Source organism: Rhinoraja longicauda, chromosome 34 (genome assembly GCF_053455715.1).
Source record: "Rhinoraja longicauda isolate Sanriku21f chromosome 34, sRhiLon1.1, whole genome shotgun sequence".
Taxonomy (NCBI): Eukaryota; Metazoa; Chordata; class Chondrichthyes; order Rajiformes; family Arhynchobatidae; genus Rhinoraja; species Rhinoraja longicauda.
Genome location: NC_135986.1, coordinates 7591045 through 7613273, shown reverse-complemented (window position 1 = coordinate 7613273; position 22229 = coordinate 7591045). Strand labels below are relative to the sequence as shown.

The window sequence follows — 22229 nt, the reverse complement described above, 5'->3', positions numbered from 1 at the left end:
AGTTGCTGCCTTTACAGCGCCAGAAACCCGGGTTCCATCCTGACCGCGGGCGCTGCCTGTACGGAGTAGGTACGTTTAGACTTTTAGATTTAGATTTAGAGATACAGCGTGGAAACAGGCCCTTCGGCCCACCGAGTCCGCGCCGCCCAGCGATCCCCGCACATTAACACCATCCTACACACACCAGGTACAGAGAAAAAGCGCACGGTCTGCAATGAGGTAGGTCGGAGGATTGCCTAGCTTATTGGGGGACCGTACAGTAGTCTGAGAATAGCGGGGAAGAAGCTGGTAGCACAGGGTTTTTAGCCCTTTGTATTTTCTGTTGGACGGGAGAAGAGAGACTGACCACAGTGACCTCGACCCACTTTGCCACCCCCCTCTCTGCACCCCTCTGCTGTAGGATAATGGGGTTCAGAGAGAGAGCTAGATCAGCCATGATTGAATGGCGGAGCAGACATGCGATCAGCCATGATTGAATGGCGGAGTGGTCCGAGAAATGGCTGCGGTCATTTTTACCGAAGCCCCTCAGCGCCACTCTGCCGCCTCTACACCCACCCAGCACCACTCCACACCATGTTTTAGTTTAGAGATACAGCGCGGAAACAGGCCCTTTCGGCCCACCGGGTCCGCGCCGACCAGCGATCCCCGCACACTAACACTATCCCACACACACTAGGGACAGTGTTTACATTTACCCAGCCAATTAACCTACAAACCGGCACGTCTTTGGAGTGTGGGAGGAAACCGAAGATCTCGGAGAAAACCCACGCAGGTCACGGGGAGAACGTACAGATGGCGCCCGTGGTCGGGATGGAACCCGGGTCTACGACGCTGCATTCGCTGTAAGGCAGCAACTCTATCGCCGCGCACCGTGCCCCACCCCCGTGCCCAAAAACGTCACGGGCCGCCCCTGCCAGGACCCAGATCCACTGGGCCGCACCCCTGTCGTTAGCTATTAGGATCGAGGTAGTGGAGACAGTAGGCGCCAGAACAAAAACAGAAAGTCACCTTGAATGCCATGAACTTGTGGTAAGGCTTGGGAGCCCAGGCGTAAACCTCGACAGAGTTCTTCAGAGCAATGACCAGGAACTTAATCCTCTCGTACTTCACTGTGAGGAGAAACATCACATTATTACACCACAGCGTTCTTCCCCCTCCCGAGACCCAAGATCCCGCCCAGCTGGAGACAGTGCGCGCTCGATGGTGACGTAGGTTTACCAGGTTAATTCCCGGAATGGCGGGACTGTCGTATGTTGAAAGACTGGAGCGACTAGGCTTGTATACACTGGAATTTAGAAGGATGAGAGGAGATCTTATTGAAACGTATAAGGTTATTAAGGGGTTGGACACGTTAGAGGCAGGAAACATGTTCCCAATGTTGGGGGAGTCCAGAACAAGGGGCCACAGTTTAAGAATAAGGGGTAGGCCATTTAGAACGGAGATAAGAAAAAACTTTTTCAGTCAGAGAGTTGTGAATCTGTGGAATTCTCTGCCTCAGAGGGCAGTGGAGGCCAATTCTCTGAATGCATTCAAGAGAGAGCTAGATAGAGCTCTTAAGGATAGCGGAGTCAGGGGGTACGGGGAGAAGGCAGGAACGGGGTACTGATTGAGAATGATCAGCCATGATCACACTGAATGGCCGTGCTGGCCCGAAGGGCTGAATGGCCTCCTCCTGCACCTATTGTCTGTTGTCTATTGTCTTGGAACAAACAGAGGGTGATGGCTGACTTTAGTGGAGCGTCACAACGGCAGGGAAGGCGGATGGATGAAGGCTGCAGCAGAAAAGGGTCCCCGGTCGTCTTGGACTCCACGCCACTGGATCCTGACCCAGATCTGTCAAGGACTGTCTGTGCACCAGTCTCCCCACGTTAAACAAAGTCACGCACAGGCGTCCTCACCCAATGGAGAGGACAGCCATGCACGCTTCCAGTGACCGCCGATGATGGGGGAAGGTGGGAGAACAGGGGCCGAGGGGGACAAATAGACTGGATGATGTGAGCGGCCTAGTTGTCCTCGCGAGGATGACTACTCACCTACTTTGTAGTGCACGCAGCCCTCCATGTCCCCTACAGTGGTCCATCCCTGCTTCTTCTCCACCTCAGGGTCGTTGTGCAAAATCTTATTCCGTAACCAGGACAAGTAGTAGACTCGCAGCTTGTTGCGTTTACCTGAGGGGGGGGGGGGGGGGGGGGAATTAACAAGGTGATCACGCCCTGCCAGCATTCCCTTGGAACAAAAATGAAAATAAAAACACACCGCTCCCCGTTCTCTCCTGAAACCTCGCTGGGCTTCTCCTCACGATGCCGATGCAGCAAGGAGCTTGGCACAAAATGGCGGAGTAACTCAGCGGGCCAGGCAACATCTCTCTAGAGAAAAGGTCGGCGTGGATCCGGTGGGCCGAAACAGGCCTGTTTCCGCGCTGCATGTCTAAACACGAGATAAGCGAGGAAACAGGCCCTTTCGGCCCACCGGGACCGCGCCGACCAGCGATCCCCGCACATTAACACTATCCTACACCCACTAGGGACAATATTTACATTTACCAAGCCAATTAACCTACAAACCTGCACGTCTTTGGAGTGTGGGAGGAAACCGAAGATCTCGGACAAAACCCACGCAGGTCACGGGGAGAACGTACAAACTCCGTACAGACGGCCCCCTGTGTCGGGATGGAACCCGGGTCTCCGGCGCTGCATTCGCTGTAAGGCGGCAACTCTACCGCTGCGCCACCGTGCTGCTTTATAAAATGTCCACTGACTTGGCCTCCGCAGCCTTCCGTGGCAATGAATTCCACAGGTTCACCATCCTCTGGCTAAATAAATTACTCCTCATCTCCTTCCTAACGGAACGCCCTTCAATCCTGAGGCTGTGCCCTCTGGTCCTAGACTCTCCCACCAGTGGAAACATCCTCTCCACATCCACTCTATCCGGGCCGCTCACTATTCGGTCGGTTTCAATCAAAGATGATCGAGCAGAGCAAGATAGACCACTCGACCCTAAAAACCGTAGTAGGTCACGACACCATTTTAGTAGGCAGAATCTTGCAGAAACATTTAAAAAGAAAAATAACACAAATCTGTGAATTGATAGATGAGATCTTGCTATTGAGGGCGTGCAGCGTAGGTTTACTAGGTTAATTCCCGGAATGGCGGGATTGTCATATGTTGAAAGACTAGAGCGACTAGGCTTGTATACACTGGAATTTAGAAGGATGAGAGGAGATCTTATCGAAACGTATAAGATTATTAAGGGGTTGGACACGTTAGAGGCAGGAAACATGTTCCCAATGTTGGGGGAGTCCAGAACCAGTGGCCACACAGTTTAAAAATAAGGGGTAGGCCATTTAGAACGGAGATGAGGAAAAACCTTTTCAGCCAGAGAGTTGTGAATCTGTGGAATTCTCTGCCTCAGAAGGCAGTGGAGGCCAATTCTCTGAATGCATTCAAGAGAGAGCTAGATAGAGCTCTTAAGGATAGCGGAGTGAGGGGGTATGGGGAGAAGGCAGGAACGGGGTACTGATTGAGAATGATCAGCCGTGATCACATTGAATGGCGGTGCTGGCTCGAAGGGCCGAATGGTCTCCTCCTGCACCTGTTGTCTATTGAGATATATTCTGCATTTTTATTATACTGTTCCCCCAAAACACTGATTACACTGCGAGAGGCATAACGGACGGCGGGTTTTGCTTACTAAAATGGCTCCTTTGGGGCCTACACTTCAGTATAGGTGATTTTGACAGAGTGGTCTATTTTGCTCCTCTCTATTATCTTTGGTTTCAATGAGGATCCCCCCCCCCCATGTCTTTCTAAACTCCAGCAAGTACGGGCCCAGTGCTGTCAAACGTGTGGATGCCAGGATCATTAGCTTGGGTTCCAGAGGGGTAAAAAGGTTCACCTGATATGGTGATGAGGAGGTTGAGTCCTTCCAGCACGTCCATCTGCTGGAAACGCCGGCGGCTGATGAGGCTGTAGACTTTGCCTTGCCCACTTCGGTCCAGGAGCATGAGTCCATTCTCTGTTCCCACCAGCAGATTCACACCTTCAACACAGCACAGGATGCAAGGTTGAACCAGCCTCACGACAACAAACATAATGTGTCCCCACCCCATTAGGGAGGGAGGGAGGGAGGGAGGCCAGTCATGTGGCATTTACGCACCACGTAGGTAAGATCACATTTAGAGTTTAGTTTACTTTAGAGGTACAGATCGTCATGAGAGGAATAGATCGCGTAGATACAGTTTCTTGCCCAGAGTTGGGGAATCGAGGACCACAGGTTTAAGGTGAGGAGGGAGAAGATTTAATAGGAACCTGAGGGGCAGCCTTTTCACACAGAGGGTGGTGGGTGTATGGAACAAGCTGCCAGAGGAGGTTGAAACATAGAAAATAGGTGCAGGAGGAGGCCATTTGGCCCTTCGAGCCAGCACCGCCATTCATTGTGATCATGGCTGATCATCCACAATCAGTAACCCGTGCCTGCCTTCTCCCCATATCCCTTGATTCCACTAGTCCCTAGAGCTCTATCTAACTATTTTAAATCCATCCAGTGAATTGGCCTCCACTGCCCTCTGTGGCAGAGAATTCCACAAATTGGCAGAGAATTCCACAAATAGGTAGTTGAGGCTGGGACTATCCCAACGTTTAAGAAACAGTTGGACAGGTACACGGATAGGGCAGGTTTGGAGGGATATGGTCCAAACGGCGGCAGGTGGGACTAGTGTTGGCCGGAGTGGGCAAGTTGGGCCTGTTTCCATTCTGTGACACACCGATCTGAACAGGGAGCAATCCAGAAGTGACAGGGACATTTATGGTATTTATTCACAAAATGCTGGAGTAACTCAGCGGGTCAGGCAGCATCTCGGGAGAGAAGGAATGGGTGACGTTTCGGGTGGCGACCCTTCTCCAAGGGACATTTAAGAGTCAACACTTCCATTACTGACCCCACAGTGCGGCGCAGAGTATTTCAGAGTTGAAACGCTTCTTGTATTTGCGAATCTCTGGCGTGTCGCTGTGCGGCCGAGTGTTGGCAGGGTTTACATTCACCACTGAGCATTTCCTGTCCTCGTTTTTCTGCTGGTTTAGTCGGCTCACGTCGCTGATACTCAATCCTAGGAGGAGGAGGAGACAAAAGAGTTTATTAACAACCAGAGTTAACCACCGTCAAAAGGTCGTAAGCGACAGGAGCGGAACTAGGCCACTCGGCCCATCAGGTCCACTACGCCATACAATCACAGCTGGTCTATCTCTCCCTCCCAACCCCATTCTCCTGCCTTCTCCCCATAACCCCTGACACCCGCACTGATCAAGAATTAGTATATTTCTTAATGGATATTTTTAAGGCAGAGATGGATAGATTCTTGATTAGTGCGGGTGTCAGTGGTCATGGGGAGAAGGCAGGAGGATAGGGTTAGGAGGGAGAGATAGATCAGCCATGATTGAATGGCGGAGTAGACTTGATGGGCCGAATGGCCTAATTCTGCCCCTATCAATAGACAATAGGTGCAGGAGGAGGCCTTTCGGCCCTTTGAGCCAGCACCGCCATTCAATGTGATTATGGCTGATCATTCTCAATCAGTACCCCGTTCCTGCCTTCTCCCCATACCCCCTGACTCCGCTATCCTTAAGAGCTTTATCTAGCTCTCTCTTGAATGCATTCAGAGAATTGGCCTCCACTGCCTTCTGAGGCAGAGAATTCACATTAATTTATGAAGCGTGAACAATCATCTCTTACCCAGAGTAGGGGAATCGAGAACCATAGGACATAGGACTAAGGTGAGGGGGGTTTAATATTTACCCGAGGGGTAATGTTTTCACACAGAGGGTGGTGGGTGTATCGGATGCACTGCCACAGGAGGTAGTTGAGGCACGTACTATCGCAACGTTTAACAAACAGTCAGACAGGCGCATGGATTGGACAGGTTTGGAGGGATATGGACCAAACTCAGGTAGGTGGGATTAGTGTAGATGAGACATGGAAACATAGAAAATAGGTGCAGGAGTAGGCCATTCGGCCCTTCGAGCCTGTACGCACCGCCATTCAATATGATCATGGCTGATCATCCAACTCATTATCCCGTACCTGCCTTCTCTCCATACCCCCTGATCCCTTTAGCCACAAGGGCCACATCTAACTCCCTCTTAAATATAGCCAATGAACTGGCCTCAACTACCTTCTGTGGCAGAGAATTCCACAGATTCACCACTCTCTGTGTGAAAAAAAACTTTCTCATCTCGGTCCTAAAAGACTTCCCCCTTATCCTTAAACTATGACCCCTTGTTGGCCGGTGTGGGCAAGTTGGGCCTAAGGGCCTGTTTCCACGCTGTATCACTGTGTATTATCTGGGGATTTCTGGAGATCGATGTCTTTTAAGGCAATCTGCAGGCCCCATAGCAGAAGCATCCATGTGGCAGGGCTGGAAACTGGACATGTCCTGTGCTAACTCTGCTACCACCATCATCTACTGTACAAGTGATGGCTCCCACTGATTGTGGCCGGAAGCTTGGGCCCTTTTCAGGACGGACGATGACAGCGATGTAACGTTTGAAACATGGATGATTGACACGAAAGAAGTAGAGGAAGGCAGTCTGCAGCCTCTCGTTCCCCCTTTTACCACCCACAGGGGGCGATATGCGCTCACTTTAAATCCCCAGACAATGGGTCTGTTCAGCTATTTTCTCCATCGCGATGCTCGTGATTCTAAGCCACTGCCATGTGTTTGGCAGCTGGGCTCCCCGCTAAACTTGGCATGAATTACCCGAGGAGATACTGGATCAGCTTTGGAGCCGTGCTGTCTTACAAGGGGAGAAAGCAAGCGCCTGGAAAGTTCCAGAGACCACAACAGGCAATCTGGAACAGCATGGTGGCGCAGCGGTAGAGTTGCTGCCTTACAGCGAATGCAGCGCCGGAGACTCAGGTTCGATCCTGACTACGGACGCCGTCTGTACGGAGTTTGTACGTTCTCCCCGTGACCTGCGTGGGTTTTCTCCGAGATCTTCGGTTTCCTCCCACACTCCAAAGACGTGCAGGTTTGTAGGTTAATTGACTGGGCAAATGTAAAAATTGTCCCTAGTGTGTGTAGGATAGTGTTAATGTGCGGGGATCGCTGGGCGGCGCGGACCTGGTGGGCCGAAGGGCCTGTTTCCGCGCTGTATCTCTAAATCGAAAAAAAGACACGCACTGGGGGCAATTTACAATTTAACCAAAGCCTGTTTCCGGCTGTATATATATGATATGATATGATAATTAACCTACAAACCTGCACGTCTTTGGAGTGTGGGAGGAAACCGAAGATCGCTGGGCGGCGCGGACTTGGTGGGCCGTAAAGGCCTGTTTCCGCGCTGTATATATATGATATGATGATATGATATGCCAGAGAAAACCCACGCAGGTCACGGGGAGAAGGTACAAACTACGTACAGACAGCACCCGTGGTCAGGATGGAACCCGGGTCTCTGGCGCTGTGAGGCAGTAAGTCTACTCGCTGTGCCATTGAGCTGCCCCAGCAATGCCTTCGATTCATTGCAGATTAAATTCCTGCAATTTGGCACTCCTGTGTAACGAGGGTGTTTTAATAGCCACCACTGAGGAGAGAGTTTGGGTGACATGGGTAGGGAGGACGTAAGTTATAGAGTGTGGAAACTACTTGCCCACCCCGACCAACATGTCCCATCTACACTAACTAGTCCCACCTACCTACCTTTGCCCAATATCCCTAAACCTTTCCTATCCTCGACCTGTCCAAATGTTTATTAAAAGTTGCCTCAACTACCTCCTTGTTCTTAAGCCCACCACCCTTTGTGTGATAGTTACCCCTCAGGCTCCTATTAAATCTTTCCCCCCTCACCGTAAACCTCTGTCTTCTAGTTCTACGATTCCCCACTCTGGGCAAGTGACTCGGTGTGTTTACCCGATCTATTCCTCTCATGATCTCGTACATCACTACAAGATCACCGCTCATCCTCCTGCGCTCTAAGAAATAAAGTCCCAGCCTGCTCAACCTCTCCCTATAGCTCAGGCCCTCAAGTCCTGGCAACATCCTCGCAAACTCTCTCTGCACCCTTTCCAACTTGACAACATCTTTACGATAAGTTGGTGCCTAGAACAGAACACAATACATTAAACCCATGTCCTCTGGTCCTCGATTGTCCTACTCCGGGCAAGAGACTCTGTGCGTCTACTCAGTCTATTCCTCTCATGATTTTATAAGAAGGCCGGTCACGGTGGCGCGGCGGTAGAGTTGCCGCCTTACAGCGAAAGCAGCGCCGGAGACCCAGGTTCGATCCCGACTACGGGCGCTGTCTGTACGGAGTTTGTACGTTCTCCCCGTGAGTTTCCCCCGAGATCTTCGGTTTCCTCCCACACTCCAAAGACGTGCAGGTTTGTAGGTTAATTGGCTTGGTAAATGTAAAAATTGTCCCTAGTGGGTGTGGGATAGTGTTAGTGTGCGGGGATCGCTGGTCGGCGCGGACCCGGTGGGCCGAAGGGCCTGTTTCCGCGCTGTATCTCTAAACAGTATATTTCTGGACTCACCAGCGATTTGTATGGATTCCCCACCAGCACCCATCTGATACATGCCAAGGTCAACAAAGGTAGTAAAAGACGACTTTCCTGGGGATTTCACCAGGCCTCTTGACTGAAACTGAAACAAGACATCTTGTTGGAAAAAAAACAGTCATTGGCTTAGACCAACCACAAAAGCACAGCATGAGAAAAGGCCACTCAGCCCTTCAGGGTTTATGCTATCCCTTTGAGAATGTCAACAATGGCTTCCTGTCTCCGTGAGATGAGGAAACTGGCCAGAATAATTAGCCAGACTTCTGCACGCTGCTCCAGAATGCCTCTTACACACACTGCTAGTTGGTGGGAGTCCAGAAACACTCAAGCACAAGACTTGCTCTCTGAGCTTTAGCAGGCAGTTAAAGTATACAAGTCTCAGGGAATGGATTAGTCTGCATTTGCTGGAAATCAGAACTGAAAACAAAAAATACTCAAAGTTCACCACAGGTCAGGCTGCAAATGTAGAAACGTTGAAGAACACTTTGTCAGAGCTGGACAAAGGGTCTTGAATGTGAAGCATTAGTTCAACACTTCTCCAAAGGTATAGCCTGACTGACTGAAGATATTATAGAGAGAGATATGGAGAGTGAGATATGGAGAGAGAAGGGGAGAGAGAGGGAGAGAGAGAGGGAGAGAGAGAGAGAGAGAGAGAGAGAGAGGAGAGAGAGAGAGAGAGAGAGAGAGAGAGAGAGAGAGGGGGAGAGAGAGGGAGAGAGAGATGGAGAGAGAGAGAGGGGGAGGGAGAGAGAGCGAGAGGGAGGGAAGAGAGAGGGAGGGAGGAGAGAGGGAGGGAGGGAGGGAGAGAGGGAGGGAGAGAGAGAGGGAGGGAGGGAGAGAGAGATGGAGATGGAGAGAGAGAGACAGAGGGAGGGAGAAAGAAAGAGAGAGAGAGAGAGAGAGAGAGAGAGAGAGAGAGAGAGAGAGAGAGAGAGAGAGAGAGAGAAAGAGAGAGAGAGAGAGGGAGGGAGAGAGAGGGGGAGAGAGAGAGAGAGCGAGATGGGAGATGGAGAGAGAGATGGAGAGAGAGAAAGAAAGATGGGGAGAGAGAGAGATGGAGGGATGGAGAGAGAGAGAGGGAGGGAGTCTTCAGATTCTTAATTAGGAAAGAACTGCAGATGCTGGTTTAGATCAAAGGTAGACACAAAATGCTGGAGGAACTCAGCGGGACAGGCAGCATCTCTGGAGAGAAGGAGCGGGTGATGTTTGGGCTGGAGACCCTTCTCCAGACAAGATGGAGGGGCAGCCACACTCACCTCAGCTATGCTGTCATCCTGCTGTGATTTGGGGCCTTTAGTGTCGGTGGGGAATGACTCTGCCTCACCAGGTCGGGCAGATTGACGTGAGTGGTGAAGCCATTGCTGTCCGCATGAAGGACGCCTCGTTCCTCCTCAGGGGTCTGTGGAGAGAAAAGCAAGACTGCCGGTGATATACAGCTGCTCCTCGACGTGAGATTGCTTCGACTTTACGGTCGTGCAAAAGCCATACACATTCAGTAGAAACCCTACTGTGAATTTGGAATTTTATTACAAAATGGCCTTTGTGTTAGATGATTTTGCCCCACTGTAGGCTAATGTAAGTGTTCTGAGCACGTTTAAGTTAGGGTCTCCACCCAAATTGTCACCCTTTCCTTCTCTCCTGAGATGGTGCCTGACCCACTGAGTTACTCCAGCATTTTGTGTCTACCTTCACGTTTAAGTTAGGCCAGGCTATGATGTTGGGTAGGCCAGGCTAGGCTATGATGTTGGGTAGGTTAGGTGGCTATGATGTTGGGTAGGTTAGGTGGCTATGATGTTGGGTAGGTTAGGTGGCTATGATGTTGGGTAGGCCAGGCTAGGCTATGATGTTGGGTAGGTTAGGTGGCTATGATGTTGGGTAGGCCAGGCTAGGCTATGATGTTGGGTAGTTAGGCTAGGCTATGATGTTGGTTAGGTTAGGTGGCTATGATGTTGGGTAGTTAGGCTAGGCTATGATGTTGGGTAGTTAGGCTAGGCTATGATGTTGGGTAGGCCAGGCTAGGCTATGATGTTGGGTAGGTTAGGTGGCTATGATGTTGGGAGGTTAGGTGGCTATGATGTTGGGTAGGCCAGGCTAGGCTATGATGTTGGGTGGGTTAGGTGGCTATGATGTTGGGTAGGCCAGGCTAGGCTATGATGTTGGGTAGGTTAGGTGGCTATGATGTTGGGTAGGTTAGGTGGCTATGATGTTGGGTAGGCCAGGCTAGGCTATGATGTTGGGTGGGTTAGGTGGCTATGATGTTTGGTAGGTCAGGTAGCTAGGTTGTTGGGTGTTGGGATGTTGGGTAGGTTGACAGATTCTTGATTAGTGCGGGTGTCAGGGGTTATGGGGAGAAGGCAGGAGAATGGGGTTGAGAGGGAAAGATGGATCAGCCATGATTGAATGGTGGAGCAGGCTTGATGGGCTAAATGGCCTAATTCTGCCCCTACGACTTGTCTTTTTAAACGTCGTGATAATACAAACGCTGATCTCCATTGAAATATGCAGCAAGTCCAAACTTGCATTCAAGAGAGTTAGAGTCTTTGGGCTAAAGGAATCAAGGGGTATGGGGGAGAAAGCAGGAACGTGGTACTGATTGAGAATGATCAGCCATGATCACACTGAATGGCGGTGCGTACAGGCTCGAAGGGCCGAATGGCCTCCTCCTGCACCTATTGTCTGTTGTTACTTAACCGTTAGGTTGTGCTGTCATGTTTAACACTCTTCATAAGTTCATAAGTGATATGAAGAGCATTAAACGTGTTAACTATCTATCTATCTCTGCCGTAACTATATCCATTGACCTGGGCAGCCGCGGTGCCGCAGCGGTAGAGTTGCTGCCTTACAGCGCCGGAGACCCGGGTTCAATCCCGACTCTGGGTGCTGTCTGTACGGAGTTTGCATGTTCTCTCCGTGACTTGCGTGGATTTTAGACAATAGACAATTTTTCTCCAAGATCTCCGGTTTCCTCCCACACTCCAAAGACGTGCAGGTTTGTAGGTTAATTGGCTTGGTTTGTGTGTATATTGTCCCGAGTGGGTGTAGGATGGTGTTAGTGTGCGGGGATCGCTGGTCGGAGCAGACTCGGTGGGCCGAAGGGCCTGTTTCCGTGCTGTATCTCTAAACTAAACTAATAGCCTTGGCCTAAACGGCCTTCTGTGGCAGTGAATCCCACTTCCACAGAGCAGGGACCAGATGGAGGAGTGACATTATGCGATGAATTGGATCCCATTGTTACCATGGTTGCCATTGCAAAACTCTGCGTTGCTCCCGAAGGCCAGGACTCTTTTCTAATACGAGAGGGATACACGAGCACCGAACCTACCCTCTGAACTATCATCGTCCCGTCTCCGTAGCTGCTGTTGGACGTTTCAACCACTGCGGGCTCTTCATCATCGTGAACCACCATTGTGCTGACGCTGTCTGTGTCACCGTCATTGGCACGGTTTTGCCTGAAGAATAAAAATTTAAAACATAATGCATGGACGACACATGGGAGACCCGGGTTCGATCCCGACTACGGGCGCCGTCTGTGTGGAGTTTGTACGTTCTCCCCGTGACCCGCGTGGGTTTTCTCCGGGTGCTCCGGTTTCCTCCCACACTCCAAAGACGTGCAGGTCTGTAGGTTAATTGGCTTGGTATGATTGCAATTTGTCCCTGGTGTGTGTAGGAGGACGCTGTTAGTGTGCGGGGATTGCTGGTCGGTGGGGACTCGGTGGGCTGAAGGGCCTGTTTCCGCGCTGTATCTCTAAACAAAACAAAACCTAGGACTCGAGGGTGTGAGCTACAGGGAGAGGTTGAGCAGGCTGGGTCTCTATTCCTTGGAGCGCAGGAGGATGAGAGGAGATCTTATCGAGGTGTCAAAAACATGAGAAGAATAGATCGGGTAGACGCACAGTCTCTTGCCCAGTGTCGGGAAATTGAGAACCATAGGACATGGGTTTAAGGTGAGGGGGGGGGGAGATTTAATAGGAACCTGAGGGGCAACGTTTTCACACAATTGTTGGTGGGTGTATGGAACGAGCTGCCATAGGAGGTAGTTGAGGCTGGGACTATTGCAACGTTTAAGAAACATTTAGGCAGGTACATGGATAGGACAGGTTTCCTACGTCACCCATCCTCTGGAGAAAGGGAATGGGCGAGGTTTCGGGTCGAGACCCTTCTTCAGACTGATGTCAGGGGAGGGGGCGGGACAGAGATAGGATGTAGTCGGAGACGGGAAGACTGATGGGGGACCTGGGAAGGGGGAGGGGATGGAGAGAGAGAGGGACAGCAGGGGCTACCTGAGGTTAGAGAAGTCAATGTTCATACCACTGGGGTGTGAGCTTCCCAAACGATATATGAGGTGCTGTTCCTCCACTTTGCGCTGGGCCTCACTCTGACAATGGAGGAGGCCCAGGACAGTTTGGTCTCTCGTGGGGATGGTCTCGGTGAGGTCTGCCGTGTGACTTGTATGCCAAACAAAGCATTTCACGGAAGATAAGACACAGAAAGTTGGAGGAACCCAGCGGGGCAGACAGACAGGCAGCACCTCTGGAGAGTAGGAATGGGGGGCGTTTCAGGTGCAGCTGGGGACAGGCTTGAATAGAGGACCGTTTATCCGTTCATCGCCCCGTCCCGGTACGCACCCTGATCGGGAACCGTCGGAGCTGGAGAGGTTCTCGTCCTGGCGCTCGTTCTCTCCTTCCTCGTCGTCATCGTCGGTGCTGCCAGACTCCTCGCTGGAGGACGAGTAGTCCATCACTTTGACCGGCGGCTTGGGCAGCTCGTCGGGGCGGCCATCCTTGCCCAGGTTCAGCATGTCCTTGAGGGGAAATGCAGAAGGCCTTTCACAACGGGCCGTCGGAAGCGACACAACCCAACGGAGCCCACACACAGACAACACTGTCAACCCAAGACGTTCAACTCTTGAAATCACCCAGGTAGAAACAAAATGGAGACTTTTGATCGTCACCCACGAGCCAGTGCTCAAAATGGCCTCCTAATAAAAGAGGAAAGCTTTTGACACACTGTTGAACAATTAAAATAAGGATCATAACAAACATTACATGTCAATGTAGCATCAATATATATATATATATATAATGTGCAGGAAGATAGACAAAAAATGCTGAAGTAACTCAGCAGTATCCTACCACAACCAGAGAGCATCAACCTCATTGGTGACCCTCGGACTATCCTTGATGGGACTTTGCTGGCTTTCCCTTGCACTAAACGTTATTCCCTTATCATGTATCTGTACACTGTGGACGGCTCGATTGTAATCGTGTCTTGTCTTTCCGCTGACTGGTTAGCACGCAACAAAAGCTTCTCACTGTACCTCCGTACACGTGACAATAAACTAAACTGTAGACATCTCTGAAGAGAAGGAATAGATGATGCTTCAAACAGTCTGAAGAAGGGTCTGGACCCGAAACGTCGCCCATTCCTTCTCTCCAGAGATGTTGCCTGTCCCGCTGAGTTGCCCCAGCATTTTGTGCCTATCTTCAATATATATAAATAATGAGCATTTAATAGTTTACCTCGGGATTTGACTTCGGCCTCCTCCTGCACCTATTGTCTATTGTCTATCCCACACGTCGTGAATGACTTTTCCCTGGTGGCATCAAGGCCATCCGCCCAGCAATTGATGCTGCCCTGGCCTCGATGTCTACCCTTGGCCTACAACTTTAGGCTGCGCACGCCATACGCAAGAAGAAGAAGAATAATTTACCTCGCCTAGTCGCTATGATTGTGTTGAGATGTGTCTTAAATTTGGCAAATTCTCTTTACAGAACTAGCTTAGATTGTGTGTCTAGGTTGGCGTGGATGAGTTGGGCTTGTTTCCGGGCTGCATGCCTCTAGAGACCCCCTTTCACAACATCAAATCTGTTCTTAAATGCAGGAATCTTGCAAAATTCACTCAGCATTTGAAGAATTTACGCAAAGAGGACCATCAGGTAAGTTTTAAATGGAATTTTAATTAGTTTGGAATGAGCACTACTTACAATATAATTTCCAACTAGACTAGTCCACTCTCTGACTATCTTTGATCAATGATTCCTTTAGCCATCTTTCCAGAGTAAATGTTTTCACCCAGAGAGTTGTAAATTTGTGGAATTCTCTGCCACAGAGGGCAGTGGAGGCCAATTCACTGGATGAATTTAAGAGAGAGTTAGATAGAGCTCTAGGGGCTAGCGGAATCAAGGGATATGGGGAGAAGGCAGGCACGGGTTACTGATTGTGGATGATCAGCCATGATCACAATGAATGGCGGTGCTGGCACCTATTTTCAATGTTTCTACACTTGATGGGCCGAATGGCCTAATTCTCCAATCACTCATGAATATAAAGGTAGAGACATATAGCAGGTCAAAGTGATACAGCCTGGAAACAGGCTCTTCGGCACAGTTTGCCCACACCGACCAACATGCCCCATCGACACGAGTCCCACTTGCCTGTGTTTGGCCCATATCCATCTAAACCTGTCCTATCCATGCACCTGTCTAAATGTTTCTTAAATGCTCCATTACCCCCGGCAGTTCGTTCCATACACCCACCACCCTTTGTGTAAGATTGTTATCCCTCAGGTTGCGATGAAATCTTTCTCCCCTTGACTGTAAACACATGTCATGGTGCAGCCTGAAGCCTACTTTCACTTCAATAACCTCAATGTCTTTATTGAGTATTGGTCGAGCATCAAGTCTTCCAACGTTACCCACAGCTGCTGCAACTGAATTACTGCTTCAGCAGTGCTGATAACTCTGTGCATGTGGGAGAGGGGAGTGGGGAGAGAGAGTGGGGAGAGGGGAAGGGAGGGAGGGGAGAGGGAGGGGGAAAAGGAGAGAGAGGAACGAGAGGGAGAGAGGGATAAAGAAAGAGGGGGAGGAGGAGTGGGAGTGAGAGGGGGAGAAGGAGAGAGAGGAGAAGGGGAGAAGGGAAAGGGAGGGTGAAAAGGAGAAAGGAGGGAGAGGGGAGAGGAAGCGAGAGAGAGGGGAGAGGGAGAGAGGGGGTGGAGGGGGAGAGAGAGGGGAGGGGGAGAAGGGGAAGGGAGGGAGAGGAAGGGGAGAGGGAGGGTGTAAAGGAGAGAGAGGAAGGAGAGGGAGAGAGGGATAAAGAAAGAGGGGGAGAAGGAGAGGGAGAGAGAGAGCAAGAGGGGGGAGGGAGGGGGAGAGAGAGATGGGGAGAGAAGGGGAAGGGAGGGAGAGAGGGAGGTGGAAAAGGAGAGAGAGAGGAAGGAGAGGGAGAGAGAGAGGAATAAAGAGGGGGAGAGTGAGAGGGGGGAAAGGAGAGAGAAAAGAGAGGGAGAGAGGGATAAAGAGAGTGGAGAGGGAGAGGAGAGGGGAAGAAGGGGACGGAGAGGAAGGAGAGAGGGCGGGGGAAAAGGAGAGAGGAAGGAGAGGGACAAAGAGGGTGAGAAGGAGAGGGAGCGATAGAGAAAGGGGAGAGGGAGAGAGAGAAGGGTGGAGAGGGGAGAGGGAGGGAGAGAGAGGGGGAGAGGGAGAGAAATAGAGAGAGGGGGGGGGAAGAGGGGAGAGAGAGAGAGAGGGAGGGATGCATTTACATTTACTTCCAAACCCCAGCGCTAAGCGAGATTGACCCTAGGTGCAGTGCACATTGATCATCAACCATAAAGCCACGACGTTGGAACATAGAATGGCACTAACCTCGCCTATTGCCCTCTTATAGCTCTGCAGGTTTGCAAAGTTTGGCAGGCAAAAGGAAAGAAGGCAGACAGTTAAACATGAGCAAACACGAAGGTAATTCATATACAACATTGCCGCTCAAACAACTATAATGACATTTCTATCAAAGAAACACTAAAGAGACTTGACAATTTGGGAATAAATTTGCATGGCACTCATAGTTAACACAGGTTGCCTTAGATCATTCCAGAATTCAATAGCTTATATTCAAAACGGGTGGCGCGACGGTAGAGTTGCCGCCTTACAGCGCTTGCAACGCCAGAGACCCGGGTTCCATCCCGACTAGGGGCGCTGTCTGTACGCAGTCTTACGTTCCCCGCATGGGGGTTTCTCCGAGATCTTCGGTTTCTTCCCGCACTCCAAAGACGTGCAGGTTAGTGGGTTGATTGGCTTGGTACAAATGTAAATCGTCCCTCGTGTGTGTAGGACAGTGTTAGTGTGCGGGGATCGCTGGTGGGCGCGGACCCGGTGGGCCGAAGGGCCTGTTTCCGTGCTGTATTTCTAAACTAAACTAAACTACTGGGCTTGCCGTGAATGTCAAATATTCTCCATTATTTTGTTATCTTGGGCAGACAGTTGGCAGATGATTACTTGTTCATATGACATCGGTTAGTCACCGCTCTTGGTTGCATGAATAAGGCCCTTGAGAAGGCTTGGGTAGAATACAAAGCATAATGCTCGAACATTTACAAAGTACAGCAACATGAAACACATGTACCAGCTTCAGCAGGTCACAGAGCCATAGAATGATACAGTGTGGAAACAGGCCCTCCGGCCCAACTTGCCCACACCAGCCAACATGTTCCAGCTACACTAGTCCCACCTGCCTGCGTTTGGTCCATATCCCTCCAAACCTGCCCTATCCATGTACCTGTCTAACTGTTTCTTAAACGTTGGGATAGTCCCAGCCTCAACTACCTCCTCCGGCAGCTTTAGAAAGAAGGCAAGTAGGAACTTCTTTAGTCAGAGGGGAGTTAATCCGTGGGTCTCATTGTGGAGGCCAAGTCAGTGGATATTTTTAAGGCAGAGATATTCAGATTCTTGTTTAGAACGGGTGTCAAGGGTTATGGGGAGAAGGCAGGAAATTGGGATTACGAGGCAGAGATCAGTCATGATTGAATGGTGGGGTAGACTCGATGGGCCGAATGGCCTAATTCTACTTCGAAAACTTGTGAACTTGTTCCATACACCCACCACCCTTTATGTGAAAAGGTTATCCCTCAGATTCCTATTAAATGTTTTCCCCTTCATCTTAAACCTATGTCCTCTGGTCCTCGATTCACCTACTCTGGGCAAGAGACTCTCTGCATCTACCCGGTCTATTCCTCCCATGATTTAAGGTCAAACCAAGATCCCAGAGCTGTTATGGTGACACACGTTCAAGATTGTGCAGAGATGGGAACAACTTTATCCAAGATCACAAGAAATCGCAGAGAATTGTGGACACAGCCCAGACCATCACACAAACCAACCTCCCTTCCACCGACTCCATCTACACCTCACGCTGCCTCGGCAAGGCCAGCAGCCCAGACCGTCACACAAACCAACCTCCCTTCCACCGACTCCATCTACACCTCACGCTGCCTCGGCAAGGCCAGCAGCATCATCAAGGACCAGTCTCACCCCCGGCCACTCCCTCTTCTCCCCTCTCCCATCGGGGCAAGAGGTACAGAAGTGTGGAAACGCACACCTCCAGATTCAGGGACAGTTTCTTCCCGGCTGTTATCAGGCAACTGAACCATCCCACCACAACCAGAGAGCAGTGCTGAACTACTATCTACCTCATTGGAGACCCTCGGACTATCCTCGATCGGACTTTATTGGCTTTACCTTGCACTAAACGTTATTCCCTTATCATGTATCTGTACACTGTGGACGGCTCGATTGCGATCATGTATTCGGCTGACTGGTTAGCAGACAACAGAAGCTTTTCACTGTACGTTGGTACACGTGACAATAAACTAATTCAAAGAGTTGCAGCTTGTAGTGGCAGGTCCTGCACTGCAGGTGTCACCATCGAGCTGGAGCTGGAGCTGGACTGGCTGGTGAATCAGTGATCCTGAGGTACTGTCGATCGTCGTGATTCACACAGCTCCAGGGGACAGACTCTACTACACTTTGTGCAAAGAGTGCATTTAACTCTGTACATCTTATGAAACTTGCTGCTTAAAGAGACCATCTCTCCTTCTGAGGCAGAAAACAAAACTGCCGGAGAATGGGCAGAGGGAGAGTTGCTGCCTCACAATAGACAATAGGTGCAGAACTCCTTGTCTCCAGAACTCCTCCTGACCCGCTGGGTTACTCCAGCTTATTTGTGTCCTATCTTCGGTGTGGACCCGCATCTGTGGTTCCTTCCTACGCGTGAAAAACCAAACTAAAGTTGGACCGATCGCATCTGCCTGCACGTAACCCCTATCCCTCCATTTCCGGCACTTCCACGCGCTTCTCCAAATGCCTCTGAAATGCCACTCTCATCATCTGCCTCTGCCAGTGCGTTTTCAGGCCCCCGCCACTCTTATAGACAATAGACAATAAGGGCAGGAGGAGGCCATTCGGCCCTTCGAGCCTGTACGCACCGCCATTCAATGTGATCATGGCTGATCATTCACAATCAGTACCCCAATCCTGCCTTCTCCCCATACCCCCTGACTCCGCTATCCTTAAGAGCTCTATCTAGCTCTCTCTTGAATACATTCAGAGAATTGGCCTCCACTGCCTTCTGAGGCAGAGAATTCCACAGATTCACAACTCTCTGACTGAAAAAGTTTTTCCTCATCTCCGTTCTAAATGGCCGACCCCTTATTCTTAAACTGTGGCCCCTTGTTCTGGACTCCCCCAACATTGGGAACATGTTTCCTGCCTCTAACGTGTCCAACCCCTTAATAATCTTATACGTTTCGATAAGATCCCCTCTCACCCTTCTAATGGCACCAAAGAACAAATGCAACTGTGGAGAGGTGCAGACAATGGTGACCTACTGATGTGGTGGAGAGACATGCACTATGGACGATCTCCACAGAAGCAGAGATGTGGCACTGGCTGTGGCAAAGCGATTGAGGGAGTGCAGCGTCGGTTTACCAGTTTAATTCCCTGAATGTTGATAGACTGGAGCGACTAGGCTTGTATACACTGGAATTTAGAAGGAGAAAAGATATTGGTGTTTCGGGTCAAGACCCTTCTTCAGTGAGGGGCACTGAGGGGCACTGAGGGGCGGGCCTCTTGTTATTTGTCCTCATCCTATCAAGAGAGAGCTAGATAGAGCTCTTAAGGATAGCGGGGTCAGGGTGTATGGGGAGAGGGCAGGAACGGGTTACTGATTGAGAATGATCAGCCATGATCACATTGAATGGCGGTGCGTACAGGCTCGAAGGGCCGAATGGCCTCTTCCTGCACCTATTGTCTATCAGGGTATTTACCACATCCGACGCACGCCTTGCCTTCCTTTTCTGCAACTGCAAACCAATGTTTTCTCTCTTTCCCAGTTGCAACAGCACGCCACAAACGCTTTTCACAGTACCTCGGTACACTTGACAATAAACGAAACAAACTAGATTCTATGATCTGAAGCATGAGCTGTTTCTACTTCCACCGGTGCTGTCGAACCCACCGGGTGCTTCCAGCATTCTTTGCTTTTCCTTCAGATTCTTTTAATTTTCTTCCCCTTTGGTCTAAATCTGGTTTAGTTTAGACGTACAGCCGCGGAAACAAGCCCTTCGGACCACCGCGTCCGCGCCGACCCGCGATCCCCGCAGGTCAACAGACTCGGGACAATTTACATTTACACCAAACCAATTAACCTACAAACCTGCACGTCTTTGGAGTGTGGGAGGAAACCGAAGATCTCGGAGAAAACCCACGCAGGTCACGGGGAGAACGTACAAACTCCGTACAGACAGCGCCCGTGGTCGGGATGGAACCCGGGTCTCTGGCGCTGTGAGGCGGCAACTCTACCGCTGCGCCACCGTGCCGCCCTTTCTTGGCCACCATTAGAGTGCAAAACATTCGAGCGTACAGCAGTGCTGAACTATTATCTACCTCATTGGTGATCCTCGGACTATCTTTGATCGGACTTTACCTTGCACTAAACGTTATTCCCTTATCATGTAAATGGATCGATTGTGATCATGTATTGTCTTGCCGTTGACTGGTTGGCATGCGACAACTGCATCCTTCTGCAGTTGTACAGGGCCCTGGTGAGACCACACCTGCAGTATTGTGTGCAGTTTTGGTCTCCTAATTTGAGGAAGGACGTCCTTGCTATTGAGGGAGTACAGCGTTGGTTCACGAGGTTAATCCCCTGGATGGAGGGTTTGTCATATGAGGAAAGACTGGAAAGACTGGGCTTGTATTCACTGGAGTTTAGAAGGATGAGAAGGGGATCTTATCGAAACATATAAGATTATTAAGGGGTTAGACACGTTAGAGGCAGAAAACATGTTCCCAATGTTGGGGGAGTCCAGAACCAGGGGCCACAGTTTAAGAATAAGGGGCAGGCCATATAGAACGGAGATGAGGAAAAACTTTTTCAGTCAGAGAGTTGTGAATCTGTGGAATTCTCTGCCTCAGAGGGCAGTGGAGGCCAATTCTCTGAATGCATTCAAGAGAGAGCTCTTAAGGATAGCGGAGTCAGGGGGTATGGGGAGAAGGCAGGAACGGGGGTACTGATTGAGAATGATCAGCCATGATCACATTGAATGGCGGTGCTGGCTCGAAGGGCCGAATGTCCTCCTCCTGCACCTATTGTCTATTGTCTATTGGGATGTTATAGAAACGTATAAAATTATAAAAGGACTGGGACAAGCTAGATGCAGGAAAAATGTTCCAAATGTTGGGCGAGTCCAGAACCAGGGGCCACACACTGTCTAAGAATAAAGGCGAGTCCATTTAAAACTGAGGTGATAAAAGGCTTTTACACCCAGAGAGTTGTGAATCTGTGGAATTCTCCGCCACAGAGGGCAGTGGAGGCCGATTCACTGGATGGATTTAAGAGAGAGTTAGACAGAGCTCTAGGGGCTAGTGGAATCAAGGGATATGGGGAGAAGGCAGGCACGGGTTACTGATTGTGGATGATCAGCCATGATCACAATGAATGGCGGTGCTGGCTGGAAGTGCCGAGTGGCCTCCTCCTGCACCTGTTGTCTGTGTTTCTATGTAAAAGCTTTCCACTGTACCTCGGCACATGTGACAACAAATGGAATAAATAAATAAATAACCGACCGGTGACTTTAGGTGCATTCGGTACTTACAGCGGGTCTGCTGGGTCGTGAGGTAGTCCGGATCTCCTCGGGCTTTCCCCGGTTCACATCCTGGGAGATGAGCGGTGAGCCTTCGGGCTGAGTGGCCGCTGTGGCTGGGGGAAGGGGTGGAAGCAGGAATGGGTAACAAGTCAACAGCGGCCAGGTGGTCACATGGAAACACCACTGAGAAAAGCCCAGCAAGGCTCACCCCCTCACACAATAATCCCAGCCTGCCACCTCCAACCCAGTCAGCTTGTTTACTTTAGTTTGGAGATACAGCGCCGAAACAGGCCCTTCGGCCGGCCCACCAACCAGCGATCCCCGCACACTAACACCGTCCTACACTGGGGACAACCTTTACATTCATACCAAGCCAATTAGCCTACAAACCTTAACACCGTAACACCATTCTACACTGGGGACAACCTTTACATTCATACCAAGCCAATTAGCCTACAAACCCATCTGCCTTTGGAGTGTGGGAGGAACGTAAAGTCAACCAGTCAACGGAAAGACAATACATGATCACAATCGATCCATTTACATGATAAGGGAATAATGTTTAGTGCAAGATAAAGTCCGATCAAAGATAGTCCGAGGGTCACCAATGAGGTAGATTGTAGTTCAGGACTGCTGTGCGCTCGAATGTTTTGCACTCTAATGGCGGCCAAGAAAGGGCGGCATGGTGGCGCAGCGGTAGAGTTGCCGCCTCACAGCGAATGCAGCGCCGGAGACTCAGGTTCCATCCTGACTACGGGCG

General features: G+C 50.4%; 1 protein-coding gene across 1 annotated transcript in view; it reads right to left on the bottom strand.

The window, feature by feature from the left end:
• Positions 1 to 22229, bottom strand: part of LOC144609310 (misshapen-like kinase 1) — a 161055-nt gene that overhangs the window by 5767 nt on the left and 133059 nt on the right. The window contains 11 exon segments of the mRNA XM_078427741.1: positions 1009 to 1109; positions 2034 to 2168; positions 3895 to 4038; positions 4937 to 5104; positions 8527 to 8635; positions 9807 to 9853; positions 9856 to 9949; positions 11873 to 11999; positions 13176 to 13351; positions 16194 to 16217; positions 21479 to 21582. Coding sequence (XP_078283867.1) covers positions 1009 to 1109; positions 2034 to 2168; positions 3895 to 4038; positions 4937 to 5104; positions 8527 to 8635; positions 9807 to 9853; positions 9856 to 9949; positions 11873 to 11999; positions 13176 to 13351; positions 16194 to 16217; positions 21479 to 21582 — 1229 coding nt within the window.